A 12,161-nucleotide genomic window follows, 5' to 3' on the forward strand; every position below is an offset into this window, starting at 1 on the left:
GCTGCTACCATCAGAGACAGGCATAGCTGTGTCAGATCAGTGTCTTTCAAAGCCTGGAATCAAGAGAACAGAAAGGAGTATTTTAGAAAAAAATGGCACCTCCTGCAATTCCCATATGCAATGCTGTGTAGAACTAGTCTCAGTCACAGTGAAATAATCCTACACTGAAATCATAAGCAATGATTTGCCCCTAATCCTGCCACGTTTGCTTGCTTCAGATTTTCACGTTTTAGAAGCCAATAATCAGAGATATCTAACCAAATATTTATGCAAAGTAAATGCAAGTGTCCAACCCACATATTATAGATCACTTCCCAAAACCCAGTTCCAACTGTCTCAGCAATCCTGAACAGTGTGCACTTGCTTTAGGGGGAAGACCTTGCACTATTTGTGAGAGTATAAGCACACATGAACAAGGCACACAGGCTGATTAATTTCTGGCACAATTTGGAGCAAATAGCAGGAGAGGGTCCTGGACAATAATCGCTAAACTTCACATGGATGTGACCTGAAGTAAGTAATAAATCAGCTCAAGTTAAAGACCACAGCCAAGTTGGCCATATTCTGAACAACTGTCTACATGTTCTTAACCCTTGTTATGTTCTATATTTTTGAAGAGGCTGCCCTGGCAGTTTACGAAATGTATCAATCAATCAATCACACACAATTTGTCTAATGGTTAGAATAACATTATAAAGCTGTACTTATTTTAAATTATCATCTTCTTTTCCTAATGTGGAAGATGACAGGCAAAATATTCTAAAAGATATACTAATCAGCAGCATGTCTTGTGCTGTTTATAAAGATGTAACTCCATAACAACCCCCTGAATGTAAAAGCCACCTGTAAGAAAAAACTACACTCAGTAACAACTCTGTCAGCATTATCAGCCAAATTGGGCAGGGGGAGCTAAGCTCTTTCTTGTGAAGAGTGACCTTTAACATCCTTACTGCACAAATTCATTTTTTGGGAAGTCTATAACAAAGCAGTTTGACTTTTTCAGCAGAATTTCAGATGTGGGTAAGACAAACATCCCTCTGAGTTCACTGATAACTATACATAAATGATAAAAAAAGACCAGTAATGCAAGCCACAGTTGTTAAGACTTACACCAACCTTCGGTGCCGTTCATCGTGAACTTGTGTGCCCAGTTTGCAGACCATGAAAGAGAAAGATTCAGCTGCTACTAGATATCATATAAATGCACAGTAGGAGACAAGCCTTGCTGCAAAGGAAAAACAGAGGACGTACAGAGAAGGACTTAGAAGACAGGCAAGAAAGTGAAAGGTTAGAGAGTTGATCAATGGCACAACCAGAAGTAAAACAGTCAAGCAGTAACTCTGTCTCTCAGCTCACTCTGTCCACTGAAAGCACAAACAATAGCTGTCTGTGTTACACCCTGGTTCTTGTTTCCTTGAGGGTGTTGAGGAGTCTGGCTCTTTAAAGACGTTTCCACCTGCTGTCACCCTCACTAAGAGATCACCACTTTCCTTCTCAAATACAGGCTTTTGATAGCTCCTCACACAGCCAATGAACTACTACACATAGGTATTTTAAAGAGAAAACACGTCTCTTTCTCTCAACTCAGTATTTTTCAAAGCAAAATGGAGATATTTGGGATGTTTACAAACTTGAGATGGAGTGATTTAATACAAAGAGTCCAGAAACTACTTATCATCCAGCTTTCCTGCAACAACTGCAGCCATTCAGGCAGACCCAAGCTGACTGTCCTGCCTTACTCTGAACGGAAGCTTCTGCCTTCCAGAAAGACATATATTTTTCTCGGTAGAATCTGACTTATTTTCTGCAAGTATCCAAAGATACTGCAGTTCTTTCCACCTAAAATACATTTTGTCTCCTTAAAATGTCTCGGAGGTCTTAAACTATGGACCCAAAGATCTGGGAAATTCTAAGGAGAAATTTATCAGGCTCTGATTCTTCATATGATTCAAGTTTAAAATTCAGGTTGAATCAACTATCTGGTCTCATTGAGTGATTGCGTGAAGAGATGCAGAGGTTATTGTCCCTCTGTTACCAACTATGGAGTACTGATTGTGGCCAGCCATTCCAACCAGGAATGTACAATATTTTAGATGGAACTTCAAGCTCACAAGTTTCACCAGTCCCAATAGTAACTGTGATTAAACAGACAGCTTACCTTGAACTAGATTTTAGTTGTTCTTCTTGATGTTCCTTAATGCTGTGTAGTTCTGGTGGCACAAAGACTTCTTTGTTAATGTTGCTCATCCAGCTGTTCTTTGCTTTGTTTGATTTGTTCTGACTCACTTCAGCTGAAACACAAAACAAGAATATTGTTGTGTCCCATATGTTCAAACCGGATTTCTTAAGAGGCAAATACAAGTATTTGCATTCAGTCCTGCAGCTATTTCAGAAGTCGCTATACTTGAATTATGTACAGAAGCCAATCTGGTGCCTTCTGAAGAACGAGTTTTTTCAATACCAATGGAAATGTCACATACTGCTCTGAGTCCTTCACTCTTCTACTCCAGGTACTTCTGCTCTAGACCTTAAAGTGATCCTAAATAGACAAGTTTTCTACAACAACCCTAGTAAAGCCTGATCCTGTAGTTCTTGCAGCTGGATAAATATTGAAAATTCAACCTTTGTGGCCTGAAGAAACATAAACAATTAAACCATAGGAAACTGAAAACATGAAGTTCAGTTAATCAAGTCAATTATTCTTTTCCTACAGCAGTAAATTGGAAGTTGGTCATAACTGTCATTTAAGCAGGTGAGCAATCCTCTATGGGTACAATTACCACAAGTTAAGAAGTGTATATCAAAGAAAAAAAAAATACAACCACAAAACCAAGCCCCACTCATTCAACAAATGCAAATACATTTGCATTTCTTTTCAGGGTGGGACAGAATCCTATTCTGATAACCCCTTTCAGAGTCCATGTTAGTTAACATTACTTCAGCTACTGCTTTTTGTACTTCTCCAACTGTTTAGAAATAAGGAATTCCTTAATGTGTAAAAAGAAGCAAGATTTGTATTCTCACTGTTGCTATTCATGATTGCAAGCAAAAATATCTTGATATCTAATGAGTCATTGAAACCAAGCCATTGCACATAGTTCTGAATGCACTATCACGCCCCTTTGTTCAAGTAATAAGACTGGGAATAATTAACTTTCCTTTAAGATAATACGGCTTTAAAGTACTTTCCTTTAAACTATATGTTACTGTAAAATTTAGGTAGAATTTTACAAGTGATTTTCATAACCTTCGAGTCCGAAACCAGCCAAACCCACAACCACACTGCACTAAATACCTGAGAATTTTCACATTCTTTTCTGTTTCAGGCCTTTTCTTGTTAACTTAAAAACCCAAAACCATCACACAGTAACCTCAAACTGACTAAACTGCCATTGTCCAAACTCATCTCTGGGAATACAGGAGTTGAGAAGGTTGCAGGATTAGACACAGGAAAATAAGGCTAAATTGTAGTTACAAAACCTACAGAAAGTAGCAAGCTGTAGCCCATTCAGAGTATTGATAGAAGTACCTTACTTGCTTCACTATCACACAGTAAAATCCCTTATTAGAATTTAAAAGCATAAGGATTGCAAATTTCAGACAATCTGTGAGAATAATATGTCTTGCCCTGCTAAGTCAAAAGGATTTAGTAGAACTAGAGAAGGTTAAGAAGGGATGGGGGTCAATTTCTCTAAGGAAAAAAAAAAAATCACTTTCTCTATGAAGAAAAATAAAATAGGCTGGGACTTTTCAGATTAAAAAGTCAGGTGCTGAGTGATTTATGATAGAATTTATATTATAAGTCTATAAAAACCTATATACTATTTGCTTATGTGAATATAGATCAACTGTTCACCTTGTCTCCCAGGGATGACGTTAATAGTGATCAGTTCGAAACCAGAAAAGGAAAAGGGCACTTCTTATGTGAAAAACCTTCATTTTAAAATGCCTTGAGACAGAACACAGGGGATGTTAGAGGCCTGGCTTTGAAGAACTTCTTGAACAAATTAATGTGAGAAAAAATAATCCAGAAATGCCTCCTCTGTTTCAAAACATCTGAGGTGCAACTGGCTGCAGGCTGGTCTGGCCTTGGAGCCTCCATGTGCTGCCAGGAGATGAGACTTTTAGTCTGGTTCAGTAGATCGGCTCTTATGTTCTGTTCTTTTGTTTTATTTCTCTCCAAACAAAACACTGGATTTGCTTCTGATATTAAACATAATGCATTATCTTCCCACATTCTGTTTTTTCTAAACAAGTGTCTGAATATAATATTATCAAGTGAGCACCAAGCTTCTCAACGCAACTCAATTTACACTATATACTCCTACCTATTTGTACTGCAGTCTGCAACTGTTACCCAGCACATGGACACAGTTGGCTTTAAGTAAAGTTTCTAACAGATGATTTGAGTGCACTCATCATGATGTGAGAGATGGTGGGTGCATTCAGAAATAACGTGGTCACAGGATACCAGTTAGAGCTGCTGGAGCTCCCAGCACAGATACTTCAGGAGTTACAACCTTTATCTCATGGTGCCCACCATTTCAAATCAACTTGAAGTACCTCTGGTGTCCTTACAACTAAAAAAAAAAATATATAAATTAAGCCTCGGAGATCTCAAACTGAGTGCGAAAAATCTTGGAAATCCATAGTAAGGAGCAATTTCTCCTCAAACTGTTTCTTTGCATGTTCCAGGGTAGCTCACAAACCCTCAAAAATGGAAGTAAGAAGGCAATCCAGGAGTGCAGAGGCTTTTAGTCCTACACATAAACACAAGCCAGTCCCTCTTACTAGGAGTCATCACCCAGAATTCTCTCTTCAACACACTGGGGGAGAGGAAAGCTTACGGTATTGTATTTCACAGACAACAGTGTCTGAGGTTGACTAAGTAAGAGCCAGCCTTTCCAAAATAAAATATAAACCAAATGCTTACCAAGAGTGGCAGGCTTCCGTCGCATGGATGCCCTAATAATATCTGCTCCGTGTATCTTATCTTTGTGCCTCTTTGACTTCGCTTCATAAAACCACTGCCCACTCATATTCTTTAGCTGAACATCGTCTTTGACTTTTTCTGGTAAATGCCTGTGGAGGGGGAAAAAAATAAAATAAAAATTTTAAAAAATGAGATACACACACAGTCTACTTACCTGTGTGAATAGAATGAAAGTCAGAGGAAAGGTGTGTGAGTGTTTGTTTGGGGATTTTTGTTGGGTTTTTGTTGGGGGGGGTGTTGTTGGTTGGTTATATCTATATAGATATAGATATATAGATATAGATATATATCTTGTTGTTCTTGTTTTTTAAACACCATTTCAGCATGTTATTTCTGTCTTCTGACCTGCTACTCTCCTTATTTAATTATGAAGGATGACAATGAGCTGGAAAGGGAAGAGCCTCAGCTTCACTACCCTGAGAGCACCAGTCAAAGTAACCCTTGAAGAACCAATATGCTTTGCTCTGATAAACTCTGCAGATCTTGACTTCTTGCCTCCAGTTTTCCAAGGTTACAGACAGAGATAAGCTAGCAGAGCAGTGTAAGAGATCTCTGCTAAAATTAAGTTCATGGCTGTTTTGGGGCTGAGAAGGCACCTTTTCAGGCTGTTCATACAGCACTGCTTTTACACACACGTTCCAAAATTGCACTGGAAAGATGGTGCCATTTTTTTCCATAGGTTACACAAAAATCCTTATATGAATGCAATGAGTTACAACAGAAGGCAGCATCACATGGAAGAAACAATAAAACAAGTTTGTGCAGTTTAATAGTTACATGTATCCATCAAATGAACTGCAGTCATTTTAAATACTATAAAGCAAATTCTTAATAATTTTATTTCAGGGTTCAGAGTCACCCTGATTTTATGAAGCATACTTTAACAGAAGGAAGAGTTGCTATCTGAAATTTGAGAGGTTGTTTTCTTTCCTCATTAGATATATAACACATACGGCATAAGCTTTTACATGGCCTGGAGACTAACCCACCTGCAGACCAGGAAGGTTACTGCACAGATTTAGAGAGTATTTAAACAAAAAAGTCAAGTCAAGCTTCACTTACCTTCTCCATTTATGCCCTTTCATTTACCAAATGAAGCTAATAACAGAACTCAAATGAGAAATCAAAACAAATCAAGTTACTCAGAGGCTTTTAGACTAAACATAGTCCGCATTACTGTGGGATGGTGCCACAGGCCTGATGGCAAATCATAGAATGGTTTGGGTTGGAAGGGACTTTTAAAGATCATCTAGTCCAATCCCAAGGAGGTTCATGCCAGTTTTATATTGCTCATTACTTTAAGAGAAGGAACTTCTAGTGCAATCAAGTAGTTACTATGACAGTCCTTCTATTATAGGCTGCACATCTGGCTGTCAAGTACAGACAACCTTTTACAGCAGAGACAGGACACTGAGCCAGTCCCAACTCCCACAGGGGTCATTTTCACCCATCACTCAACTTCTCCTTCAACCTCATATGGCCAGAAATGAAAAGGCTTATTTGAATGCATCAGCTATGTTAGAATTTGAATATCTAAACTTCTTTTTGAAAGTACTGTCAACAGTCAGTCCCTCCCAGGTGTGTGAACAACTTCTCTGTCTCAAATGAGCTACGCGCAGTTGAGGCTGCCAGGAGTTGAGGTCACCACTGCCATTTTTAGTGCCAAGATTCAACAGTCCATAGCGTTACTGGGCAGTTTACAATTTGGCCCTCTCTGTCGCTTATAACTGTACTTCTCTAAGAGCCAAAACAGACACTTATGTGCTACAGGTCTTTCTAGCTGGAACAGGAACACAGCAGTAACTTCCCTCTGTCCTCAAGCAAATACATGACTCAGGTCTGAGCCAACTCCTCATTGCTCAGCCAGTTTATGAACACAGCCAGCAGGAATAGTGGAAATATGGCACGTAAGAACTTTTTAACACAGATGATTGCTTCTCCCTTTCACCTTCTTTTCTCATGTGTTGTTTGTCTTCTCAGAACAGATGCTCCTCAGGGCTAGGGACTGGCTTTTCAGCTATTTGCACAGCCCGCAAGGCAACAGAGCTCTGACCTCAGCTGGTGCTTTGGGGCAGTATGACAACACATGGCAAGGGAGGTTCTCTAGTGGGAAGGCACTGAGTCACACGACAAGTATTCAAGGCCCTCGCCTCGTTTGCTTCAACCCTTTTACCCCAGACGCTGCTCACACCTTTCCCCTTTTGTGCTCAACCACTGAAACTGGGCTGCGGTAGGAGACTTTACCAGTCAGCTCAGATGATAAATCACCATAGAAGTGGACAGGATCCCAGGGCTCTCAGCCATGTCAGCCTAATTACCTGATTGCTGGGCTCTCAGATCTGCAACTAATTAACATAAGCAGGACAGAGGCGTGGATTGGTTGTGCCTCTAGATTCTCATTAAATGTCACCTATGGCCAGTGCCACTGTCATTTGGGCTGGAAGTGAATGTCACGCACCTTCACCCCCACCCATGCCTATGGAAGTTAGTGTAGCTCAACTCCACCAGCTCAATGGGCTTTCTGCACTTCAGGAAACAATTACACTTGCTAACAAAGGTATAAACGTGCTCTCTATTTCCCCAGTATTTCCTTTACAAGTGATCCGTTTAGTGATTAGGCCTCTACGGCAAGAAGTGACACAAGCTCACAGCAGCTGACTTAAAAACTAATTCTTTTGCTTTCTCATCTTGACAACATTTGACCTTTGTTAGCTTGGCTTACTCGTTTCTTCAAGAGAAGTATTAAGCCTCTCAGTCCCATCATTTTGAGGAATTAAGAGCAACAAAAATATTCAGGCTATTCCCAGGCATTCGCCAGCCACAAATAAAGCAACAGATTTCCAGGATCAGAAAGACAATTAGTTCAAGGTCTTGGCCGGGAAAAAAGCTTTTAAGAAGCCTGTGTTCACCAACACATCATAGACTTCTTGCAAAAACAGCTGTTGAGGTTACAGCTGGGATTCTTTGCAATGCAACTTGAATTCTCAAGCTCTGCTGTGAGCAGCCCTTAGCAATAATATCCAACTGCTCGCACTCGTGGGCCTGTTTCACAGCTAGGCATTAGATTTAGGTTGCGGTTTACCTTGAAAGGAATTGTGAAGAAATCAGGCTGCAGCCATGGTTTTCCCCTGCTACGTACACCTCGCAGCACAGCACAACAAGGTTAGAAGCCAACAGTTGATTCCAAGCCAGCTCCCCAGTCAACAGAAAGAGACGAACCAAGTTGTCATTACATTCTTTTCCTCTTGGTGACCAAAGAACCAGTAGGCATCCAGATTAAGATTCAGATTGCAGGCTCAGTTCCCAGGTTTGCAAGTAGGAGAAAATTCAATATCAGCTTTACATATAATGTAGGCCTGTGTTCTGGAGTCCCTCAGTGGTCTGTTGAAATGCCACTTGGTCTATGTTGCAGCTTTCGGAGTGAAACAGCCTGAAGTTATAACACAACTAGTGCCTGTTTCTTCCATAGGAATATTAAACTCAAGAAAATGAAGGCACATTGTTACAAGGAATTCACTCTAAAGTCTTTTTATAAAATAAGCCTGAGTTCCCCTATTACTTAATATGATTTTTCCACTAGGCCTAGGTGAAATATTTTTGATGGCAAGATGACAAGTTTTTCATCCCACTAGGGCATTAAGTGTACATGAAAATACATTGAACGAGTGTACAAATCAATTGTCAAGCACTCTGTAGGCAAACAGAAAATCTACATGTGTATTAACCAAGCTGTATCTCGCCATCTCCAGAATATGTTATAGAGAGCTAAACCACGAGGTACCACTATAAGGCAGGAAATCAGCTCTGATATAATCAGAGCCTGTCAGCAAATCCAGAGTGCTTTATCTTATGCTTTGTAGGCCAGCGTGATAGCACATTGCATTTTAGGGCAAGGTGATAATGGCTTCTGTTTCTTTTTTATTGAAACGCTATCTAGCAATACACATCTGTATCTAAAACTATTCAACTACAACTCCTCAGTGTCTCTTAATTCCTGCCCTTGTGCCCCCCCTTGTTCATAACCCATATTACTAAACCACCACAGAATTTGCAAGATGTAACAACTGACATCTTAATAACTTCTTTTATTGCCTTATTCCTCAATCAACAGCTCCAACTGAGCTTTTCAGACAGGAGAGTTTGTGTGGCATCAGCACATTCTGGGACTTCTTGTGACAAACTAAGAAGCGTTTAAATCCAGGTCTATATTTGGCTTGAAGAGATTCATTGCCATCTCACACCCCCTATTCTGAACATAGGAAAATGCACCCAAGTGACTGGTGGCAAAATAAATGTTTTTCAAAGCCTGATACCACCACCTTCACTACAAATTCACTTCTAAAACCTCCCTGCTGCAAACGAAATACCAAACGAATGAAGAAGGTGAAAGCAGAGAGGCTTTTGAGGAATTTATCCTTAATTCTATTTGCTGTAAGCATAACAACAGACCGTAAACCAACAAAATATGACAAAGGATTTAGGTTCTAGGTTACTTTCTGAGCACAAACACCTTCCAAAACTTTTTGTAATATCACTCATGCAAGAACAGGAGTAAAAAAAAAAAAAATATTAGACCAGGCATTATAAGTGTCAGACTTGCTGATTAGTTTTTTTTCTTCTTGTTTGAGAATGGGAAACAGCCATAAAAGGTTTACAAGGCAAAAGAAGTAATCATTTAACCATTCCACCCTCCATAAGCACGCCTCTTTGGTCTGCACATATCTAGATAAGCTGTAGGGGAAAAATAAATCTGTTCTGGCATTTGTTAGACAACTACACCTAAAATATTTGTAATGAGCAGTCCCCAGTTGAGAATATGCACACATATTAAATTATTTCTTTTGAAAGTCATTTGATTGGTTTAACCAATAAAGCAATAAGCTTTTCGACTGGTTGAGGGCCATACTAGAAGAATAAAGGAAACCAATAGGGTTATGCACCCTTTCTCCATCCTTGTAATCATGATACTTCATCACCAACACCTCTTCAATTCTTGCCTTTGGGGGTCTCTTTGGATAGCAAGGTTTTGGGCAGAATCACAGAATTTTAGGGATTGGAAGGGACCTCGAAAGCTCATCCAGTCCAATCCCCCTGACGGAGCAGGAACACCCAGATGAGGTTACACAGGAAGGCGTCCAGGCAGGTATTGAATGCCTCCAGAGTAGGAGACTCCACAGCCCCCTGGGCAGCCTGTTCCAGTGTTCTGTCACCCTCACTGAGAAGTAGTTTCTTCTCAAATTTAAGTGGAACCTCTTGTGTTCCAGTTTGAACCCATTACCCCTTGTCCTACCATTGGTTGTCACCGAGGAGAGCCTGGCTCCATCCTCCTGACACTCACTCTTTATATATCTGTAAACATTAATGAGGCCACCCCTCAGTCTCCTCTTCTCCAAGCTAAAGAGCCCCAGCCTTTCCTCACACGGGAGATGCTCCACTCCCTTCAGCATCTTTGCTGTCCTGCGCTGGACTCTCTCCAGCAGTTCCCTGTCCTTCTGGAACTGAGGGGCCCAGAACTGGACACAATATTCCAGGTGTGGTCTCAGCAGGGCAGAGTAGAGGGGCAGGAGAACCTCTCTGACCTACTGAACACCCCCCTTCTAACACACCCCAGGATGCCATTGGCCTTCCTGGCCAATAGGTGTGTTAGGTCTACTAACAATACTCTGATTAATTAATCTCAGCTAGAGTCTTGCTTTTGGATCCTCAGAGAACTAACTGGGCTGTAGTCAGCACAAGTCTTGATGGCTACCAAGACAAACTGACATTTATTCTGAAGTCAGAAGGGAAAACAGACTCATTCAGGCCAGGAGCATTAAAATGAATGAGTTACATGCTCACAGGTGTGGGACAGGAAGAGGAAGAAGTGACAGCAGGCAGCTCTGTTGCTATTGAAACATGGTCTCCACTAGAATCTGGAACAAAAACCGTGACCGTAGCTTCTGTGCTGAGCAAGCACTTGTGAAACACACTGACCAGCTTAATGCTTCTATACATCCTTTCTCTCCTATACGATGGCCACATATGTGTCATCAGATTGGCATGTTGTCCCCATACTTCATTTAAACCATATATACATTCTGCGCTGAAGCCAGAGTCCTTCATTTTTATATGCTTTTCTGCTACGTGACCTGCAGTTACACTCAGACTTATTCTCCTATTAGTAGCTGCACTGTCAAGTTTGAAATAAGATTCATTTTACAAGTAATCCATTATAAATCATGTAATTAGATACTCCCTATGCAGACACACAGAATACATACATTCATTTTGGCATTTCTTACTATATGGAAGCTTAATTTTATTCCATTCAGGAAATTGTAGCAAGACTTTTGAGCTTACAGAGTACAGGATGTAGGAGTCTTTCAAGATCCATCACCCTTCAGTTTCTATTAGCTTCCACTTGTGTCATTTCTGTTACAGCCTCCTACTGTTTAGTTTGTCTCCCAGTTTTAAAGGGTTTGCATAGAAGGTCCCCAGTGGCCTCCCCTCCCTTTTCATGCACTATCCAAGTAAACCTGCCATGGAAAGAAAAAAAAGAAAGAAATAACACCAAACAAACAAATCCACCACAAGGAGGGAACAGCTATCCTGTGACAACACATCTGTGGTATTAGAGTCAGCCCAGAGAGCAGTAGAGGACAACCTGAGCCTGGAGAGGAGAGGTTGCTAGAATGTATGTGCATTTGCTCACAGGTTCTACTCAAACATAGCACTCCCAGTACTTTATAGGCTTTAAAAGCAGGTGTATAAAGCTTAAAAACAGCCCTAATCAAACAACAACCCACAGGATACATACTGTAAGAGAGCAGAAGAGCCTGCATCATAACTTTCCTCAAACTGCCAGCAAATTTATGCTGTGCTAAATAAGTTGCATTTTAGGATTTCAGGTGAGCTACAAATCAAGATTAATGTACTCTGAAGACAGAGGCTTCAGTTTGGCACTCAATAACACAGCACAGTCCCAGGTACAAATGTGATAAGTTTTGCAAAGACAGTTTTTGTGCTGTAGTGAAGACCACACTTACTGAGGAGTACCCAGTTTGGCGATTAAAAAAGCCTTATTAGTATCCACTTTTTCCCTTAAGCGCACTCCTCTACCACACAAAATGAGCTCCATCCACCCTGCTGTATTATCTCTTCCGAACAAGCATCACCCACTCAAAAAATC

The 12,161-nt window shown here is 40.5% G+C and overlaps 1 protein-coding gene across 6 annotated transcripts in view; it reads right to left on the minus strand.

Moving 5' to 3' along the window:
- The window catches only part of SYTL2 (synaptotagmin like 2), a 62,527-nt gene that overhangs the window by 28,157 nt on the left and 22,209 nt on the right, over window positions 1–12,161 (minus strand). For 5 of the 6 annotated variants that reach the window (XM_082042944.1, XM_082042942.1, XM_082042943.1 and 2 more), the window contains exons 4-5: window positions 4,934–5,082; window positions 2,159–2,291 (exon numbers count right to left, since the gene is read on the minus strand). In XM_082042944.1, the coding sequence (XP_081899070.1) occupies window positions 2,159–2,291; window positions 4,934–5,082 (282 nt within the window). Of the gene's footprint in view, window positions 1–2,158; window positions 2,292–4,933; window positions 5,083–8,075; window positions 8,171–12,161 lie in introns of those variants that run through there. The other variant, XM_082042946.1, reaches the window with a different exon arrangement.

Source organism: Streptopelia decaocto, assembly GCF_964273445.1.
Source record: "Streptopelia decaocto genome assembly, chromosome: 1".
Classification (NCBI taxonomy): domain Eukaryota; kingdom Metazoa; phylum Chordata; class Aves; order Columbiformes; family Columbidae; genus Streptopelia; species Streptopelia decaocto.